The sequence below is a fragment of the Hermetia illucens genome, chromosome 1, assembly GCF_905115235.1.
Source record: "Hermetia illucens chromosome 1, iHerIll2.2.curated.20191125, whole genome shotgun sequence".
NCBI classification, from domain to species: Eukaryota; Metazoa; Arthropoda; class Insecta; order Diptera; family Stratiomyidae; genus Hermetia; species Hermetia illucens.
The window spans coordinates 71,279,662-71,301,817 of NC_051849.1; the positions used below are offsets into that span (position 1 = coordinate 71,279,662).

General features: G+C 39.3%; 2 protein-coding genes across 12 annotated transcripts in view; one reads left to right on the forward strand and one right to left on the reverse strand.

The window, feature by feature from the left end:
* LOC119647283 overlaps positions 1-14,270 on the forward strand; it is a 53,799-nt gene extending 39,529 nt beyond the window's left edge. Inside the window, exons 1-3 of one of the 10 annotated variants that reach the window (XM_038048185.1) lie at positions 9,894-10,038; positions 13,457-13,560; positions 13,877-14,270. In XM_038048185.1, coding sequence (XP_037904113.1) covers positions 13,470-13,560; positions 13,877-13,971 — 186 coding nt within the window. In that variant the 5' untranslated portion in view covers positions 9,894-10,038; positions 13,457-13,469 and the 3' untranslated portion in view covers positions 13,972-14,270. Of the gene's footprint in view, positions 1-1,150; positions 1,479-5,956; positions 6,229-9,893; positions 10,047-10,088; positions 10,112-13,456; positions 13,798-13,876 lie in introns of those variants that run through there. The other 9 variants (XM_038048178.1, XM_038048184.1, XM_038048179.1 and 6 more) reach the window with 9 other exon arrangements.
* Positions 14,271-17,467: 3,197 nt separating this feature from the next.
* The window catches only part of LOC119647025 (zinc finger protein 595), a 36,473-nt gene continuing 31,784 nt past the window's right edge, over positions 17,468-22,156 (reverse strand). Inside the window, exon 14 of one of the 2 annotated variants that reach the window (XM_038047762.1) lies at positions 17,468-17,929. In XM_038047762.1, coding sequence (XP_037903690.1) covers positions 17,538-17,929 — 392 coding nt within the window. In that variant the 3' untranslated portion in view covers positions 17,468-17,537. The remainder of the gene's footprint in view (positions 17,930-22,156) is intronic. The other variant, XR_005248795.1, reaches the window with a different exon arrangement.

Sequence of the window (22,156 nt, forward strand, 5' to 3'; positions counted from 1 at the left end):
GGAGATTTTTCTAGCTTTCTCTTTTCGTCCTTATGTTTCTTTTATATGTTGTCTATAAGCCTCGTTTTTCTTGTCAAGCGCTTCCTGGCGTTCATTGTCAAACCAATAATTTTTTCGGTGTCAGGTTTCATATTCAAGCACTTCTTCTAGTGTTGTTTTCATAGCGTATTTTAGGTCATCGGTTAGTTATTATTCCGCGGGTCTTTCACAGTTTGCTCCGCGATATGATCTCACGTCCAGGATATCGATTTTATAAATAAATTTCTGCTGCTTGCAAATCAAGGAGGCGTTGGTGGTTGTCATTTAATGTCATGTCAGTCATGGAAATTCTACCCTCTGGTCGTTCCTCGATATGACTACTCATTCCTAACCTGAACTCCTTGAGCAATATCTTGACGTCATTCGGAGGTAATGACTCGTATAGTCTTTTCAGGGTATCGTAAAATTGCTAACTTCTCACTTTTGAAAATTGTGTGCCACCTCATGTTGGTTATATCGCAACCATTCCAATTCGTTTCCTGGTGTGCTACCTATAATTGATTAATCTGTTGCCGCTGGCCTATATAAAAATAAGCCTTCTTTTATGTAAGTCAATGAATAGCAGAAATCCATATTTTAGAAAGAGGGAATACAAAATGGTGGCCTTGAGGCTATGATAGTAGCCTTGAAGAGAAAAAAATCATCCCAAAATTTTGTAGGAGGTCATTTTAAAGATGCAAAGAATTGAAAAATGCAGAAAACAAAAAAATTGATTCTTTTAGATTTGCAGTGTAGAGTCGTCTTGTTAGATGACCCTTAATAAATAAAATCAATTTTAGCGAAAAACCCTCTTTGTGGAATATAAGCATCACGTTAAAGGGATAAGTAGAACATTACGAGAGCTCCTTGTTGTGACGAGCGGTGTTTTCAGATTGTTTAATGAACATACTACAGGCAACATATAATTGGAAATAATTTCGTATCATCCTTACAACCTTGACCATTGATATTGAAAAATATTATTCAATATTCTGATTAGTTTTTATGGGAACGGTGCACCATATCTAAAGCTTTTCAGTCGGCACAAATCAAGGGGATTATCTTGAGTTATAGATAATTTTCCAATAGCAAGGTTCATTCGATAAACACTTTCAACGTGGAGCAATATTTATTTCTAGAGAAAAGTTTGTTCCAAAATAAATAAAGAAAAGACCGACTTCGAAAATTGCAGCAGGTTTTTTATTATAAAATAAATTAAAATAAATCTTGTGAAATGGAGGACTTGAACCAACCTTCTAAATTTCCAGAAGGAACTGGCAAGAAAGACATTCCCGACCTTGGTGATTTCCTTAAAAAGTTAGATTCAGTGAAAGTTTTGAGTGAGGAAGAGTTACGTGAGGTTAGGACACAAACTTTGAATCCAAGTTATGGAAAGGAAAATCTAGTGATGAGGTATACAATGTTTATCGTCATTGCTGCCATCATCATATTTCTTTCAGGTGAGCAAAGTCTATAATCTTTTAATCGGCAACGATGCTGGTATTACATTTTGAAGATGAAATCGTTCAAACTATCTCTGTGACATTTAGGAGTTGATCCGAGGTTTTGGCATCCTTGCCTTGCCTTGATTAGCCATTGATAGTGAATCAGATAATATTCATTCCAAACATACTAATAAATTGCTAACCATATATCCTCTGGGTTTTCATTATTCGACTTTAAGTGAAAAAAATCAACTATCGTCTCTACGAAATAGGTTTTTCTCAGTATGAAAATGAATGAAAATGAATGTCGAGAAGTTATCTTAGACAATTAAGTCCCCTATTGTTTTTTACGTACATACGAGTATATAGGCGTGGGATCTCTGTGCTGGGAAGATGGCAGCAAAGCGGGAGTATCTTATTTAAACGTTTGTATCTTCATTATTAGTGCGAATTTTGACAAAAGGAGTTTAGTTTGTGATCACCAGTTTTGAGGAAATTCAGAACCGAAAAGCATATGTAGCTTAAGATGCGCATATACTGGACTCATCTTCCTCCCACACTGCCTACTCAGTAACCACTCAGTTTATCTAATCATCCACTATGCAACTTGTACCATTTCTTCTACGACAGTGATTTCTGCCAAGTATCGCCTTCTTTGTAGACTAACTGATCACCCTGCGGAAACACCATTAACACTTTCATCATCAACCGCGCGACAACCGGTATCTGGTCTAAGCCTGCCTTAATAAGGAATTCCAGACATTCCGGTTTTGTGCCGAGGTCCACAAATTTGATATCCCTAAAAGCTGCCTGGCGTCCTGGCCTACGCCATCTTCTTTTTCTACCATATATAGATTAAGTGACCCACCCACCGCAATCTATTGAGCCGGATTTTATCAACAACCTCACGGTCAAGGTATCGCTCATAGATTTCGTCGTTATGTGGGCTACGGAATCGTCCATCCTCATGTAGGGGACCAAAAATTCTTCGGAGGATTCTTCTTTCGAACGCGGCCAAGAGTTCACAATTTTTTTTGCTAAGAACCCAAGTCTCCGAGGAATACATGACTGGCAAGTTCATAATATTATACAGTAAGAGCTTTGACCCTATGGTGAGAGGTTTCGATTGAAACAATTTTTGTAACCTGAAATAGGCTCTGTTGGCCACCAACAATCGTGCGCGGATTTCTTCGTCGTAGCTGTCATCGGTTGTGATTTTCGACCCTAGATAAGAGAAAGTTTCAACGATCTCAAAGTTGTAGTCTCCTATCTTTATTCTTCCCATTTGACCAGTGCGGTTTGATGTTGTTGGTTGGTTGGTTTTCGGTGCTGATGTTGCCACCATATATTTTGTCTTGCCTTCATTGATGTGCAGTCCAAGATCTCGCACCAATCGCCGCCTGCTCGATCTGGATGGAGGCAGTTTGTACGTCTCGGGTCGTTCTTCCCAAAGTGTCGATATCGTCAATATAGGCCAGTAGTTGAGTGGACTTAAAGAGGATCGTACCTCTCGCAATTATCTCAGAACCACGGATTACTTTTTCCAGGACCAGGTTAAAGAGGACGTATGATAGGGCATTCCCTTGGCTTAAACCGTTGTTGATATCGAATGGTGTTGAGACTGATCCTGCTGCTTTTATCTGGCCTGGAACATTGGTCAGGGTCAGCCTAGTTAGTCTTATCCATTTCGTCGGGATACAGAATTCTCTCATGGCCGTTTACATTTTTACCCTGACTATGCTATCATATGCGATTTTAAAGTCGATGAAAAGAAGAAAAGGCTGTCCATATTCCAACAGTTTTTCCATCGCTTGCCACAGAGAGAAAATCTGACCTGTTGCTGATTTGCCTGTAGTGCCTCTTTGGTATGGGCCAATGATGTTCTGGGCGTATTTGGCTATCCTACCTAGCAAGATAGCGGAGAATATCTTATAGACGGTACTCAGCAACGTAATATCCCTTTTTATGTGTGGAATAGACAATGCCTCTTTGCCAGTCGTCTGGCATTGATTCGCTGTCCCACACCTTGGGTATAAGTTGATGAACTGTTTGGTGTAACTGGTCGCCTCCATATTTAACCAATTCGGCTGTAATTCCATCGGCTTCTGGCTACTTATGATTTTTAAGCCAATGAATTGCATAGACTGTTTCTTCTATACTTGGTGGGGGCGGGACCTTCAACTTGCCGATGTTCTGGTTGTCCAGTAGTTCATCAACACAACAACAGTAGTTCATTAACACTTTCTGCCCATCTATTATTCATTCCACTCTAAAATCTTCTCTAAAAAAATATTGCTTGAGAGACTCAAATAGTTATCGTTCCTGATGTTTATAGTTTTTTCCCAATAATAAGAACCGTAAATTCTCCTAGTATGACAGGGTTTCATTCATATATGTATGTATTTCGGGAGCTAGTTACTTAGCTTTGCCACTTTAGGTTAGGTGATAGAAGTTAGTATACCAATAAAAGTAGCATTTCCATTTAGCGGCTTAGCAGACGGTCTACATAGACTAGGTGGGGGGAGGGAGAGTTGAGGCTGATATCCAGAGTTTTGTCGGGGCCCGGAATGGAGACTTTAATGATATCTAATTTCATTAAAGTCTCCATTCCTTGGTAATATAGAAGAGGCTCTACTCATTCTCAGCCCGGATTCTCCATACATATACGGCCTTGCTCAAATATGAATAGAAAGGTATTGATCAGTCCGTGAATCTGGAAGTTGTGGAGATAAAGGGCGCAAGGAATGCGATATGACCTCAAATTCATATTATGTGGTGTGTGGAAGACCTTACATAATAGCTTTATTGCTACCACTGCCAAATAATGAATTAATTTAATTTGACCTTAATTCTTTGTTCGAGGTTTGCTTTCCAAAACCACTTCCGAAGTAAACCAACTTTTTGCAATGATTAGACTGGTAGAGCCGCCACATAACCGTCCAGGAGCCAAATTCTATGGGATTCCAAGCAAAGGGACAAGGTTTCGGCAGCTTGCTCTTTCATGCCCGTGATTGTTAATGACCAGGAAAATCTAATGAAGAGCAGTTTATTGTTTGGTTTTTCACAGTTAGCAGGATAGCATGGTTCACTCATCGAACTGACATTCGTTGGCGCTGCGCTGGCGCATATCATCCCTTAGCACTTTTACGAAGATTATTACCACAAAATTACCATGTAATTTTATTTCCCCTAGGAAGGGAGTTTGTAGAAAATCTGCTGGCCAGCGTAGACTATAATTAAGTAATTTTTTGTAGATAAGACTTATTAAAAAAAAAAAACAACCCTTTGAAAAAGTCAAAAGAAACTTTAAGTTTTTTGTCTAGCGAAGGAAGGGAGATTATTTAAAAGGCTCTGTTTAGAGGCGAATATTAGTTTTTGGCAATTCTCTGGAAGGTTGGGATATGGTCACTTAAAATTACATGCAATGATTTCACTATCATTCACTGATCATTTTCTGAGGAAGGGTGGAATCGTAATTGCCATAGGAGAATTGGGATGAATAGTAATTAGAGAAGAGCTACTAGAAGTTTGTAGTAGGATATAGGAAAGCAAAGTTATAAAAAAAGTCTAATAAGATATTCAAGTAGGGGAAGGAGTATATACTGCAACGAAGATCTTTCCAGCAATATGGGAGTGAAAGTCGCTCACATTAAAGTCACTCACATTAAATTTGCCTAGCTGGAAGGAAATTGTGCGTACCATTAGCGAAACTTCACATATGACAATGTACCCAACTTTCACCAGCGCCAAATAGGATTTGTTTGCTCGGCACCCTTAAAATGTTTCGTAATTTGGAGGATGCCGGGCTATACTCTTGTGAAAACATATCGCGGAGCTGAAAATGAAAATAATACTAATCATCACAAAGTACTGTAAGAGAAATGAAATTTTCATAAACATGAGCAGAAAGGACGTCTGACGAGAAGGGTAAAAAGTGGAATTTCCCTCGGGCCCGGAGTACTGGAATTTGAAATTTCTTTCAATGCAAAATAATAGGCGGGTCCGCTTAATTTTCTCCCCAAGCTGGTATATTTCTCACTCAGGGGGGTGATTTTCCACATAATCTTCACCCCGGGTGCGGATTTTCCTTCTACCGCCCTGGAAAAAGGTGATCCGGAACTTTCTGGAAGGGGGGAGAGGGGAGGAAATACCTAAATTTAAAGGGCCAATAGAGTGACCCTCATAGTATTTATCTGCGGTCAGTCGTAGCCTGTAATTTCCACAGTCGTGCGATTAGACCAAGAAGAAAATAAACATTTCTTTTCTAATTTATATTCCTCTAACGCGCGAGGACTGAGCATTACCAGGAATGTGTGATGCGCTATGTTCCGCATGGCAATCTTATATCGAAAATCAAGCTTTGATGGATATAACTTCTAAAAATATTTGACTTGAGCTCGCAATCTATACATTTACGTAATTTTCCAACCAGTTAGCGATTAACATTACAGTTATCAATCATTCTAATTTTTTTTCTTATTTGGAATATTTAGTACTCAAAGAAAGATGGCAGACGAAGTTGTACAGGATAATGTACTGCCAGAAAATCCCGAAGAACTGAATGTTCCTCAGGGTGAAGGTTTTGATCCATCTAAAATGCCAAGTCTTGAGGAGCTCCTCAAAATGGTGGATGGCATGCAGGACATGAGCGAGGAGGAACGTAATGAACTACGAGCTGCTCTTTTGAAACCAGATCGTGTGACTCTTACGGCAGGCGATTATATAGTCTTCATAACAATGATCAGTATTATACTTTTAGTTTTTGGTAAGCATTCTTTCTTTACTTTTTTTATGTCCTTTTTGCAGAAAGGATGGACTTGTATCATTCTATAAATTCATACATACTCACTGATCATTATCTGGTGAAATTAAGAATGCTTGGTTATGTGTAATGAAACCGAAAGTTGTTAGAAAACGCGTTGCTTCCTGTCCGCTCCAGTTCAAAAATGTTCAATTATCGGATCTCCATGGTAGCAGGACATAAGGGGGTCATAGTGATGTGTGGAGTAACTCCACTTCGTTGAAACGATATGTGTAACTAGCTAGATAGGTCTGTTTGTAAAGCTAGTAAAAGTAATTCGTAATAAACACTATTACACATGTCATTTTACAATGGAGAGCAAAACACTAAACTCTATATGGGACCTGCGGGGCAAGGTATTCCTTGGATCCGTCGTCCGTGTTGTAGCAAAGTCTTCTTTTTATGAGATAACTGTCGATGAGTGCAGCCATCTAGCGGGGTACACCGATCAGCGTCAGAGCCACCTTTTGACATTCCAATTAAGCAAAGTAATTGTACATCGCGCCCCTAGCATTTCATTTTCAGCTAAGCCAGTCTACAGACTCCGGTGATAAATCTCCCAGGCTCCCACAACTGGAAGCAATCTGTTAGAAATTAATTCCTTCAGTATTTTCTCCATAGGATCCGAAAGACATATGAGTCACCACAATGATGGTTCACATTACAATGATGAGGAAGAATATGTAGACCAATACCATTTTATTACTTACAGTGACACTATCCCGACCATTTTCAGTGGACGTGTTCGACTTGAAACCATCATGGAAACTGGTGACCAGTAGTCGATGGGACAGAGCCAGTAATGCGGGCAACAATTTCAGTACTCGCCGAAGTACTCTTTTTCACCATCTGACTGAAATTTCCGCTAATATTCGGGGTGATTTATAAAAAAAAAGCTTATATTTTTGGAAATGGGTCTCTTGTGCAGACCAGGTTTTCCTAGGATATGCATCTCCAGCAACTTCGAAAATTTTATCTCATATCAATGATGATATTGCATCTCGATGTTGTTATATCTTATTGCAACTATAGTCGCTTGTGTATTGTGGTGCAGTTGTGACTGTCAGGTTGCACGGCCAGAAGAATCGCTTTCGTATTATTAGTTTGAGTGACTGAAGAGATCTACCATGGAAAATTCATTTGGAACGTTAATGTGACTCATTAAGGTATCGCTAGGTTGACCCAAAAGGGCGCCGATGGTGTCAGCAGACGGATGAAGAGCAACACTCAAAGAGTTTGCCGGGGCTATGCCATCTCCGGTGGAATGCCGTTGTTGAAATTCTGGACACATTTAGACAGGAACTTTCGATCGTATGCAGTCTTATTCGATGGTATGGCGAAATTCACTTCAGATGCCTTCAGAAAGCGGAATGCGCGAGGGACCAGTGGTGGGGCGTGTATTAATACGGTTTTGTGTAAAAGAAATATTAGATAGAAAAATTAGAATTATTAGAATCGATTCGATGTGTGTGGTCCGTCTGTCTTTCTGTTACACTCGATGGGGGTTCCCCATACATGCAAAAGCGGGTGCAAATCCTTTTTCAATGAATATGGTCATAGATCAAATGGAATGGCTCAATTAGTACTTTTCGAAACTGATGATACCTTCGATACTGAGTGAAACATAGAGAAGTGAGGGCTCAAAATACGCGCCCCAAAAAGTGTAACAAGTCTTTTCATTTTCAGAACCTATCCAACCGAAAAATCTGAAAAAATTCACAATGGTGCATCCATACAAAGTCTAGGCCTCAAAATACATCCCTTTCCAATATTTGCTCAAATAAAATTAATGATAGTATATTACTACATTTTATAAATTTAACCAAAAACCCCCCATAGGTTCATCCCTGAAGTATGAAATTTGGTGTCGTCATAAGGAATGATATAGGACACAATTCTGTTAAAACATCTAACATCAACATATTAACAAATTTATGAAAGGTCAAAGTTTTATATTTGACGTGAATTTGTTTCACACTAAAACGTGTATGACGTCATCATTATATAAAATGAACGAATGGGAAAGCAGGAATAGGAAATTTCTCACACAAGATGAACAAAACCTTTGTACCCTAGCGTCCAGCTTGCGGTATTCTGACTTATTTACTGATATTACCGAAGAGGAGGTTCGTCGAACCATAAACAGGAATTTCCACCCTTTTTCACTGCAAGGATTACTTGTATTGATCCAAAATTTTTTGGCAACAATCATCGAACGGTGGCATACTACTTTGTCGGTGCTTTCATCTGAGGATACCAACATCTCAGAGCCCATTCGCATACAGAGAGACATCATCCAGGCGGATTTATTGGATTCCCTTGATTTTTATATGGCACTGAACTCCCTTTCGCGGTTACTGACTAACAGACATAGTGCTGAAGACTTCCACATCCAAACTATCACCGAGGCAGGCTTCTGCAAGTAACTACGAATTCTACGAGGAACCCATGCACGAGTTGGTGATTTAAAGGATTTTCTACTATCCGAATTTTTCCAACGGTGAAGCTGGGGCTGAAATCACATCTCACGGGGAATATATTTTTGGTGGATTGCGTGGACGAAGGCCGATCTGGAAAATCTCCAACGGTGGATACGGATTATCACGTCCAAATTTCGAATGCATCGCCCGTACCGTGGAGTAGATGAACCTTCCTCATCACGGTAGCCACGTGTCGATCTTAATTGGTGGAACATATGGCCGTGTGCTGGGAAACTGTTTGCTCAGACGGAGGGAATTATGTGCTCCATGGTCAACCAGTGCAGAATATTTCTGGCTGCACTGTTATGGCGCGGTTGCAATATATAAAGAGGCAGTAATGGTGAATATATGTATTGTTGATCACGGGAACATGTCCGATTTCCCGATGTGAACCACAGGCAATACTCGATAGTTCTGCTTATGTCATGTATTGGAACCGATAAGTTTTAGCTGATTGCCATATTCCACACAATAAGCCTAATGTGCTATTAGTTGCCAAGAAGGGTCGCTAAGCGATTATTATTAATATTGCTGAAATGCGTGGAAAAGAAGGTGAACGATAAGCCACTGGCTCCGGAAATTGAGGAAATTTGGCATCTCATGTGGACTGTTCCATTCTTACTAATTTCGTCCAGAATAGCTCCGTCAAACATTGTTCTTCACCCTTTGGCGTCATAACCATGAATTCGTTTCCGACTCCTCAAAAGGGTTTTGGTTCGTAAAGCGGCGTTCCTTCCCCTTTTATGGCAAGCTCGTCTACTGCATTTATGAGCAAAATTGAAGGTGGCTAGTTGTAAAATTGAGGAAAGATGGGAATACGCAGCTGACGTCGATGGTGAAATCTTTTTAAGCATAAGCAATTGGGGGACGTGGTCACTTAACCGAGGCGGTTATAGGCCCGAAATGAGCTGTAGCGTTGCGAAGAAGAAGAAGTTTAAGCCATACTATAGCCACTTATATAAATATTCCACTTGTTTCTTTATCAACAAAGTGTTAATCCCTAAGATTTAGATAAAAGTTTGCTGGTGAAAATGAAAGACGTCACAACGTTCGATAATGTCTTGCATTTTCTTAAAGGTTTTATTTCAACGAAACACGGTCTTGAAACATTTTCTAATCTCGGTCTTTGCGTGATTTAATTTGGTTTGAACTTCATTCAGTATCATATCAAACCATATCTATTTTCGGATGATTAAAAATTGTTCAATTGATAAAGGAACCTAATGACGGGGGATATTTCAGTTGCTCTCTAGTTAGATGAAGTTCAGGTCAAAATCGTGAAAGTATAATTCCGGTCCGTAGGTATTTGGAAGTTAATGGAGATCTACTACTCGATTCTTGGATCAATATCCTTGATTGCGAACAATGTGATTTTTTTGCCAAATACCCAATCGTCATACCGTTCGATTACATATACTTTTTGTATACTGGCTGAATGAGTTATTGAATCGATCGATATATAAATCCCCATAATTTGAATAAACTTATTATCCGACGTGTCAATATTTATCCAAGTGAACATTGATTGACGACCTACATAGTAAATGTGTATTATACAATACATTTAGTGAGTCTTATCAACAGAAAAGAAGATAACAGGACTGAGTGCTAGGAGAATCCAATCAATTTGTCATTTGGTGTTATATGAGTGGCATCGAATCAAGATTTGGAACCTTAAATAACACATCAACTATCTCTAAATTGTTAAAGAAGTCAAAACGAGGCCTTTGCTGTTTTCCACTCTGGAAATTGATTCAATATTTCTATATGTGTGTCTTCATGGAAAAGATGAAAAGTAGATCTTCATAAAATATTTCCAAGGCAATTTTTGTATACCTTTCAAAAATATTCGAACGATTCTTTTAGCTTGTTGTTATTTTATTAATTTTAGTTCGGTTGGAGTGGTTCTTTTTTATGTTATGCACAAAAAAGTGGGACAAGCTAGAATTTAACAGAGTTGAAAATGATATTACTTCCAAATAAGAGCTGAACTTAGAATGGGGTTCTTCTGTCAAATTGAAGTAGTTTTTGGATGAAAGAGCCTAGTTAGGGTTTTAGAGACCTCAACTTTTATGATCATAATTATCATCAACGGAGCAACAACCGGTATCCAGTCTAGACCTGCCTTAGTAAGGAATTTCAGATATCCCGACTTTGCATCGAGGTCTACCAATTCGATGTCTGCCGTCTACGACATAGCTCCAACTAAGGCGGGGTATGCCACGTATTTTTTCTACCATAGATATTACCCTTATAGAGTTCCCGGGCTGGATTGCCCTTACCCATATGGTCCACCGCAACGTGTTGATCCGGATTTCATCTACAACGCGATGGGCTTGGTATCGCTCATAAACTTTTTTCTTATAAAGGCGATTCCGTAGTCTATTCTCCTGTAAGTGGCCAAAAACTCTTCGAAGGATTCTTCTCTCAAATGCGGCTGAAAGTTGGCAATTTTTCTTGCTAAGAATTCAAGTCTCTGAGGAATACATGAGTACTGGTAAGATTATTGTTTTGTACAGTAAAAGCCTTGTCCCTGTGCTGAGACGTTTTGAGCAGAACAGTCTTTGTAAACTGTAATAGGTTTTCTTGGCTACCAACAATCGTGCGCGGATTTCATGGTCGTAACTGTTATCGGCTATGATTTTCGACCCTAGATAGGAGAAATTATCAACGGTTTCAAAGTTATATTCCCCTATCTTAATCGTTCTCGGTTGGCTAGTGCTATTTGATGTTGTTTCTTTCGTTTTGGATGCTGACGTTGCACGTCATGATAGTGATACATTATTAAAGTAAGATTATGTTAGGTCTGCATAACTTTCTGTTATGTCTTTCGTCTACATTCTAGAATGTTCAATTTTTTTAATCGATTGACAATAGACTAGAAGCTAAACTTGCTTTATATTTCGTTACCTGGAATGAGATCTCCTCTCTTACTATCGCAATTTTAAGGTTTCTGTGGATGTTGACATTTTTTCATACCACGGTAGACCGATCATCCTTAGTACCCTGGACTGAGCTCTCTGTAGCACCTTCATATTAGATGCGCACAGTCCTTATTGGCATTATGATCACTTTGTAGAGCAGGCGTTCTTATTTGAATCCCAGCTTAGAGTTTAGATGTTATTAAAAGGCCAATACATATTTTTTGTTCGCAGCTTCATTTGCAGTGTCTTCGTTTCAATATGTTTTCTCCATGTTAATCGTCGATCCAGGTTCAAATCGGGATACTTTACCTAATTCTATTGAGGGATCATTACATCATTGATTGGGTACAGGGTGAAAGTGCCGACACAGCATTTGGTTTCATTCACGAGAATTCTCTATTTTGTAAGCCGCTTTCAAACACTTCTTAAGTGGGTTTGTACGTTTTTTGATGCAACCTGAGGATCGGTGTGGATACTTAAATGTCAGTATCATCTCCAAACACTTTGTCGAAGGTTTGCGCTACATCCAAAAAAACCCCTAAGCAATACTTTCTATTCTCCTTATCTTAAAAAAGATCCTGTGAACTTGTTCGATTGAACCATGCTTCTCTCGAAAGACAAATTGATGTTGAGAAATCGCTTTGTTTTCCGCTAGATGTGGCGACATTTTTGAAAGTAGTAATTTTTCGGACGCCTTTGGGTAGGAGGCCCATGTAGGATGCAACATAGCGGCGTAGCCTAGGAGAAGTACAGGCAGGACGTAGGATTGCGTTGCGATCTCTGGAAGTTCCTTCAACATTGTTCCCGTAATGAGATAATATCCTGGAGCTTTCTTTGGGTCCACTTGCTCTTTAAAAACTCGAGTAACTTGTTTAGATCTAAATGAGAAGCTCCCCTCTCCTTGTTTGGCATCTTTTTTTGGCCAGCTACTGCTTGCTGATCTCAGTGGCAATTTGCATTGAACAGATCACTTCAACCTTCTTATAGCTTTTCACAGGGAAAAGTCAGTTGATGCAGTAGAGGGTAGACCTCGTAAGTAGCTTTATAACTCGTCGATCAACTTGCTCTATCTAATTGGTTGGCTCGCTCCTTATCAGCTCCCGTTTCTCGTTTTTAGTAACATGAAAGTCAATCAGGTTGAAGATTTTTCGCCGATCTGCGAGCCAATAAGTGGATTGTACAAATGAGACGATATCAAGTCTAGCAGTTCTAGCAGCAGGGAGTGATCAGGCTCCTCAATAAATACCAATAAATTTACCCTCGGAATGTTAATGTTTGAGAAGACAGTAGGTTGCAGTGATGGTTATTTCACTGGTCTATTCCAGTAATCGTATCGAACGTGCTTGGAGATAGTCTTTGGAATACTCTTTTAGAAGATAAGACTTAATAGTGGGCATGGGCTTTGCCGTCCGGATGCTTAGTGTCGTAGAAGCATTTAATAATTGTTTTTGTGAGTGAGATTAGTTTTTGATATGAGCATTATGTCGATTTCTTTGTCAAACAGAAAGTGTCGTATTGCCAGTTTATGCTGGTCTTGAGCTGGTGTTTTTGGTTCTTAGAAGGACCTTTAAGATCTGGATCTGATCACGCATCATTTCTTGCATCAGATAATCTACAAATGAACGTAAAATTCATTCTCCCGAATGAGAATTCTTCTGGCACCTATAAAAAATTTTATATAAAAAAGCTAATTTCTTGCACAAACATCGCATTGTTCGATTCAATGATCCTTCCAGAATCGATGGGTATACAATTAATGTTAACAAAGTTCCCTACCTTTTTATACAGCCAATAATTCAAAATGTCCTGTTTGGCGCCGTCATTTACAAAATTGGTGACGCAAGTAGATCCCTTCGAGAAACTGCAACAAATTATATCGAGGGCCCTCAAAGGTACTTCAAAAGAGCAACAAGTGCTTAACTTTCTCGGAGGTTTACGGGATGTGTCGCGAAGTTTTAACTCTATGTCGGATGAAGAGAAAAAAAAGCATGCGTCGGAATTCCTTCAATCAGCAAAAACTATAGTCGATGATATTAAATCGGAACTTATGAAGAAAGCGATAATTCATAAGATACAGGACCCTCGAGAGTGGTTCCTCGTAGCAGTTATAGTGCTAGTAATACTATTCGGTTAGAAAAATTACTCAGATATTTTCTTTTTACATTAGTTTTGGACACCTCAATACTCATGTTTTTCATTTCTTTTTAGCGTTCTTCGGCTACAAATTGTACAAATCCTTGACCGAGAAGGATAGAAAACGTGAGGAGAAATTGAAGGCTAAGCAAGCGAAAAAGAAGAAATAGATTGGATGAATGCTTTAAATTAAAGAAATTAAATCAAAAACGTAAAAAATATGCACAACAAATGTGAAAATGTACAAGAAAACTTTTTGGATAATTTTTAATTTGTCATTTTGTTTCTTTCAACACATTCCATTTTATACAGCTCATAGAGTACTTTTTTGTGTTAATTGCCGTTTGTAGGGGAGAAAGAACAGTAAAAATCTTTACGTATTTTCGATGTTTGCTGATTCAATTTGATTAAGAAAAGTTGACAAGTTTATAAAATTGATATTGTGAAATTATATTGATATTTTAACAAAGTGGTGTTTCACTGGCTCCCTCAGAATATATTTTCCATATAAATGTTACCCAGGGCGATTTTAATGAAATGGAAGCTGGTTTAGGGCTTTATGGTTCTTTGATAAAATGTCTTTCTTTTATGGATCTCGGCAGGTTCCTAGGAGAAAATTCGGGACCAGTCCTTTGGAGTGGTGTTTAAGAATAGATCCAAAGTATCCCCTGCTTGTCGTGAAAGGCGACCAAAAGGGATAAAAATTTGTGGACTAACAACTTACAAATTTCCAAACTCAATCGTTACTAATACTTCCAACACAGCGGAAAGAGAATTATCTCACGGTTACGACTTTTGCCTGTCAAACATAGTTTATCATTCGTTTTTTGAACATGCGCACGCTCCTCGACAACGTTAACGAGGGGCCATAATCTTCGGTTTCTCCAACTTGAGCGAGAATTTTGGTGCAAGCTCTCATTGTCTAGGTCAGACTCTGGAGTGCACTCGAACTCGTTTCCTCCAACTTAGGTGAGAATTTCGGTAATATAAGCTAAACATTTTGAATCTAAGCGAAGTGAGATGTTCGAGGTCTGGAGAGTATCCCTCTCGTTCTTGCGGCACTATACTTTTGTATACGATGTTGGACTATACCTGAGGGTACCGCGAAGCGGGTTCTCATGACTTAGAATCCGGTAGCATTATAGTAACTTCGAGCCTCCAGTCTAGCAGCAGCTACACGCCCCCTAAAAGTGACAATGTGATCTGATGAGTGATCTAAGTACAAAGGTAGTTTCTGACACCACTTTGCTCGGACATGTGATTGGGAGGAATGGTTATGGTGATCGTAACAACAATTGTGAATACCTTGTAGATTTGACTAATTTTGGCTTCCTCATCATTGATTTCGCGCTCAAACAGAATAAGCCGTATCAAAGAAAACGTCAATATGCTCTACGCAGGAGGGGCATTCCAGAGAAACTAATAGCTATTATCAAAACGATATATGGTGACCCAAAATTACACCTTCTGCATCGCTTCTTCATCAATAGCATTTTTCATATTGTCTTACCTGGAGTAGTGGAGGGGTTTATTGAACCGTTCCACGACTATAACGCTAAACACTTCGCCACTGGCTCTCACCAAGCCATGGGCCTAGACCAAATAGCTCTATATTTGGAAAAAGAGTCAGATTAAAAATAAACACCAACAAAACTAAGGTTTTCCGTTTGACGGACAATTGTCCTCCTCCTATTTGTATCAATGTGCAGAACATCGGGGACGCCCAAAAACTTATATATCTGACAGCACTAAATCGGCCTTCGCCGTTTTGCCCAAAATCTGGAAATCCAACTGTCTCATACTCCAAGCCAATTTGCTCAATGTGCTACTATTGGGGAGTAGAACATAGAAAGTGACCTCCCCCAACGACAGTCCCAAGCTCCTTTGTTGAAGGTGGAGGGACGAGTTACTATAGTCTGAATGGCCGTTATTAATTATTGGCACCTTTGCCCCATTGTGATGAGATGGGAATTGAGAATATACCCATAGAATTCGCGGTGACTAAAAGGAAAAGATCTGCAGATAACGAATTTGTAATTGCTATAGAAACTACTGCTAAAGACAAAGACCTTTGGCTATCGTATAACGATCAAGAGTTCCCAGAATGCTCGCTTTCTCCAACTGTAAGTTTTAGCATTACAGGTTAGATGGTGGGGCTCTGTGGAGTACTCCCCTCCCCCTTGCGGCACTGTGCTATTTTCTTCAGAAATTAAGCGTGGTGGTGCTGGGTTAATGCTTACGGTAACCACAAGCCCCGCGCTTATTACTTGGGAGCCGGTTTCGGATAGGGTATTGATTGCGGGATTCTGATTCAGAATGAGAAACATCTCAATAAAACAGTCTTACGCACTAACGGCGACTTGCGCTGCAAAGGAAACAGAGACTTTATATGAGAAATTAAATGTGGTCAAGGAGAGCTTTCTAAAGGTAACATGGTGATAATAGATAATCTGAATACCAAAATGCGCTCGGACATGCAATGGGATCTTGCCATTGGAGGCCATTGCCATTGTTCAAAATGTGCTATAATGTAAGTTGAGCTTCAGCAAGCCGTCAGGTTGACCACCTTACGGTCAACAGTAGATTTAGAAGTTTTCTTGTGGGTGTACGTCCCCCTCGGAGACCACCTTGTCGTAGCGGGGGAACCTGTGATAGTCTACTACATTAAGGGTATCTAAAAACACATGAAGAAGGAAGCAAAGGGTTCTTCTTCTTCAAGCGGCAAGCACAGACTTCGAATCCATCCGCGACTTTGAGAAATCAGGTCATAACGAGGCACGGAATTTGGAGGCCTCGCCAAATTCATATTTCCCCACGAAGAAACCTGTGGTAGACAGGCCCTCCACTTTAGTGGAAAACCTGCACACGGTATCTACGACGGGGTCAGACAGAAAGGATAGTACAGTAATTCCTTAATAAGAGGAATTGGAAACCGCAAAGGAGAGGGGATTACAGGTTGGCCTGCATGAACCTTCTCCTCCGCCTCTATCAGGGAAAGCGGAAGGGAAGCTGGTGAGCTCGGACACCGTGAACCTGGGAGGGTTCCCAGCCGATGACAATGGCAAACTATGCTATGCTATGATCGCTACCTAAAAACGAAGCGACGAAAGACTGCCCCCAAGGTGGTGTGCTATTGCCGCTTTTGTGGAGTATGTTGATTGACTCACTACTATGCGAACTGCAAAATTTATAATACACCAATCCACGCTCAAGCTTATACTTGTTGGCCGAAATCTCGGAACGGTGTGTAGAAATACACGATGTGCCGTTGATTTGATTGACATTTGGGGAGGCAACCTGGATGATTGACGAGCGGTTGAATGGCAGGCGGATCATAATGTTCAGCGGTAGTCAAAGTGAACTGAGGGCGTTGAGCAGTCCTTTGATCACTTCAATTGATTGAACTCTGTTTCTAGATTCAACACGGTGGAACTACTCTGGGTACCCGGTCATTGTGGTATAGAGAGAACGCAATTTCGGATGCTTTGGCAAAAGAGGGTTCAATTTCCCCCATATCCGGACCAGCGCTGCTGTCAAAAACTGGCACAAGCTTCCGACAATGACAGGTGATTGAGCCTTAATGTTGTTTGTGACTTTTCTGTTAAAGTCCTTAAATCCTTAATCCTAATCTTAATTCAGATGGTATCAAATGAAAAATAATTCCCATTTTACATAGTAAAAACAATTTTATTTCTTACAAAGTTGATCACTTCTTCTCAGTACAAGTAGTATTCATTCACTGTTGCAGTACAACATCCGCTGCAACCACTTCATATTCTTCAATAACATTCCCATAAATTTTACTATCATCAGGTCTTACAATATAATCATGATCAGATTCATTGCGTTGCACAATCACAGCTGGATTATGTTGTCCGCTTGCTTCGAAGATATAAGCAACAGGTTCATCAGGATTTTCTTCATTTATTTCATTATTGTCTGACCGTGAGGGCATGTTTTGAGGTTCGCCTATAACACCATCATCTAAACCGTCATCGTCATCTACGAAGACGTTTGTAATGGGTACATCGAATCGGCGACGTGATTTCTTTTGTTTGACTTTGTCATTTTCCGTTGGTGACGAGCCGGTAATTGCAATTGTTCTTCGTTTGCGCGGTTTTACATTTACTGGAAATAGGAAGAAAACAGAGCATAAATAAAATAAGATAATACTGATCAAAATATTTCTGTTATATAAATATGTAGGAAACAAGAGTACCTTCTACCAGGGCGTATTGACAGCATTAACATAGAATGCTTCCAAAAGGGGCCTGTACCGGTAATTCGTGGCAGGTAGAAAACTAAACTAATAATAATATTTTAAATCAAATAACAATGGCCTGAGTGCTTGGAGTTGCGGCTCTACCCAGTAAATTAACTAACTAACTAGCCCCCTTCATATTTTGGGTAATTTCAAGTCACACGGTCAAGCGAATGTGTCTAAGAGACGTGATCGTTCCCGGTTGGGGGTTTTAGTTTTCGGATACAATGAATTTACGATCGGAATCTGCCAATTAGATCAATTTTTGTTATATAATCCATTCATACTAAAATCACTAGAGTTAGCAAATAAAAAAAGACTAGCCAAACAGTTATTGGGAAAATTCAAAGAGTAGAGGGTAGTTCTATTTTGGACAACAGCAGAGACCTCATCAGATGCAACCAAGTAAGTGGTAAGTACAAAAGGTGAGGTGCTAGTGGCTTTTGACCTGAAAGCACTTTTCCCCAGTAGAAAAATACCTGAAGAAAGAGAACATATAAATTAAAAAGCAAAATATCGGATCCCTGGTGGAAAACTTTAACAAGATCCATAAGAATATTCTTTTCGTAGTTAAGGTGGTGGTGGTGGTGGTTCCCTTCTTGAAAGTAAAAATATGAAACAGAGAAAGTACGAATTCAGATCAACAGAAATACTACACATATACAACGCACCATCCAAATAAATTCGAGCAACGCTTAGAGCCGAACAATGGAGTGGGAAATACTTATGGTAGAAAAAAAAGACGTGCCAGACCTTGCCTCAGTTGGAGCGATAGCATAGACCAGGACCACGGGCAGCTTTTAGGGATATCGCATTGGTGGACCTCGGCGCAAAAGCTGGATGTCTGAGGTCCCTTATTAAGGAAGCCCTAGACCGTATACCGTTTGTTGCATTATTGATGATGATAATGAACGATTCCTTTTATTCCATGGTCTGCTGAGCTGCTAAGCAAAGGAAGATTCAACAATGAAGGGATGAATATATCATAGCGAAGAAAAATAAGTGTAAAGTGAACTCTATAGAAAATTGATTTGGTATTCTACAAAATACAGTTTACACGCTGGTAGAATCAAACAGGATTTCTGTTCGGTTCTTCGGATACCCCATATTGACAGAGCGTCAGAGAAATCCAATGAAAGTTTTGTAACGCCGACGACGAAAACACAATCGAAGGGGCTCTATTATCTAAGGGGTTAGGAGCTGATTTCTGAAGACCCAGGGCAGTCGGTCCGAAAATTGTCGTCGGTGGTTCGTGTGAGGGAAAAATACTATACGTCGAATCGTCGAGGACTTCCGCTACGAGCCTTACAGAATGAGACGGATGCTTCTTGTAGTTTCCAGAGCAAAGCTAGATGAATGTTGCAATTTGATTTTCTACTCCTTAAGAAACAACGCAGATAAGAAAATTTTATTGTAGATGCAAAATTGATCGAAGGAATTACGGCTGGTCGAACGCAAAGCGGCAAAATTTGTTATTTTGATTATTGCATTGAGCTTCATATTATTAGAAATTAAGTTAATTATGTATAATTATAAGCTTTTTGGTTTCGGATAAAAATTGGATCCACTACACGTCCTGCAGCTGGAGTACTCTAGTTGTGACTCTCAGTGGAATAATGGCGCGTAATTTCTTTATTTTTGGTTCAAATTTTTCAAAAAATCTCAAAAATAGCTCGGAATATCACTAATATAATATCCAAATTTGATTGAATTCCAATTATCTTTTACAACAAAAATTTCGAAAAACATACTTGAAAATAAGTCTTCTAATGAGGTCAATATACTATTATTATTGAGTTTGTTTGAGTAGATATCGAACTATGTTGTATTTTGATACCTAGATTTCATACAAGCGGATCATCGTTAATTTTTCAGATTTCACGATTGAGTAGTTTTCGAAAATGAATCCTGTCCACTTTTCGGAACTTTTGGGGCCTAGGAAAGTAGGACCCATGCAATGAATGAAAAACTAAGATTTGTCTGTAAAAGTACTAGGACTAGCTAGGGATATCTACGCGCACTGAACACTGCCTACAGGTTCTATGCCGTGTGTGTGACGAAACTTCCATACAGGTTCTGGGACAGTGTACAAAGTAGGTCGAGACACCTGAGAGAATACTTAATACCAGATGCCAAGTTGAAATACTTGGAAATAGGGAATATATGAAAATTCCTGACGGTTATAGGCTTGCATGTATGAGAGGCTAATCGATTGTCGATGTATAATATTTCCTACTATTCACGATAATTAAGTCTTTTTCTCATTGTTGGGGGTTAAATAGTGATACTATATTGTTTGTTCCGGGATAATGAAAACTGTCGATTTCGGCAGCGGAAAGTGTTGCCAAATCTCTTTTAGATGTTGGAACATTAATTTCACTAAATAAAATTGAAGCACTGGGAAAAGTTCTCAATCAAGTTTCGGAATATAATATTAACATTTTGACAATCCAAGAAATGAGATGAAAGAGAATCGATTATTTGTATTTCAGGATGAAGTGTGATTGGAGAGCACGTCCATCAGGTCAGCTAGTGAGAAGCGCTAGACTATATCTTGGCAGATTCAGTTCTAGTTGAAGCGAGTGTGGAAGTTGATGACGTAGAGACTTTAACTGTTTGGAATAGTTGGTTTCGTTTTTATTATTTCAGAAAATCTATATTTTTATAAACTTGCGGAGGTTGGTTATGCGTTTATTTCTCCAATTTCGTTTCTCTCGTGAAGTCGGACTTTCCTCTGCCGAGTTTCTATTTTTTGAGTGTTGACCATTTTTTCCGGGTCCTAAAACTATTTTGGACATTTCAGTCTCTCGCGCGCTATTTTGTATCGCGTAAACATAACAGAAGCTAAAAATCCCTTCTGATCACGATACTTGGGTCGATCGATGGCGAATCACATACTCAATGGATGTTCTCTGTCTCAAATTATCAAATGGTGCAGCTTTTGGGATTCCCTTCTTTCCTTGATATTCCCGGGCAAAAAACAATGAAGGATGCCCCTTTCGGGTGAGATGAAATCTTGATGGAATATAGCTAAACTTCACGTGCATTTGACTTTGTTTTTCGAAATTTGGTTTGCCTTTTCCCTGGAAGCAAGTGTTCCTAAGCCCGGTTTTCCTACACTATCTTTTAGAGCAAAGTTTGCTGCCCTTTCATTGATAGCATGCCCTAAAAGTTTAGTGTTTCTTGTATTTGTCCTAGGCGTTAACTTAAGTCTTTGGATCTACGAGCCTTTGCGGTTATACGTTGGAAGGTGTTCCCATCCGAGCTTGTGAGGATTGTTTTTCCCTCACTTTTGTGAAACGACAATCTCTTCATTCAATTCTTTGTAAAATTTAATATTCTTTTTCGTCGAGAGGGAGCAACGAGTGAGATGAAACCTCGATGGGATACGGAGGCAATTGGCCATCGCCCATTCCACTTTTGCCATTATAAAACACAATGGTAATATCGTGGTTCGTTTGTTAAGGGATTTTTAACGTCCTAAGACAAAATGACGTGGAAACTTGCCCATCAAATTAAATATTTCTGTGAACATTAGTATGTCAACGTTGTTTTAGCTGATAAAGTGTGATTCCTGCGAAAACTTTGGATATTGTATTATAGAATCGTCACAACTGGCGTTCGACAACGCTTGAGATGTGGCTTCGCCTGTTATTTGATTGAAGGCAAAGTAGTTTAATCCAAATTCTTTATCGTTTATATGTGCATAACCTTATGACTTAAGTGAGCATATTTTGGAAGTCTGATATTATTTGGCTACTGTACAATGATTCAGCTAGAGGTCAAAACTCAAAAATATGCATAGCATCTAATCTGTGAATGGTTGACATACAATCATTCACTTTTGGTGGCACTTCATTATGCTATAAATACTTCCTCACCCTCGGAAGTTGACACATCATATTTTCAGTGTGTACTGTGTTGTCTGTGACTCACTACCTGTCACTTCTTTGTGTTCGTTTTGTGGAAAAGGTGATATTTATTTAAGTTATTCTGTAATAGAAACGCAAGATACAGGTATGTACCCCTATTTTCAGCAATAACTAATAGCATTTATTAGAAGTTTTATTAATTATACCGATGCTACGCGTTGC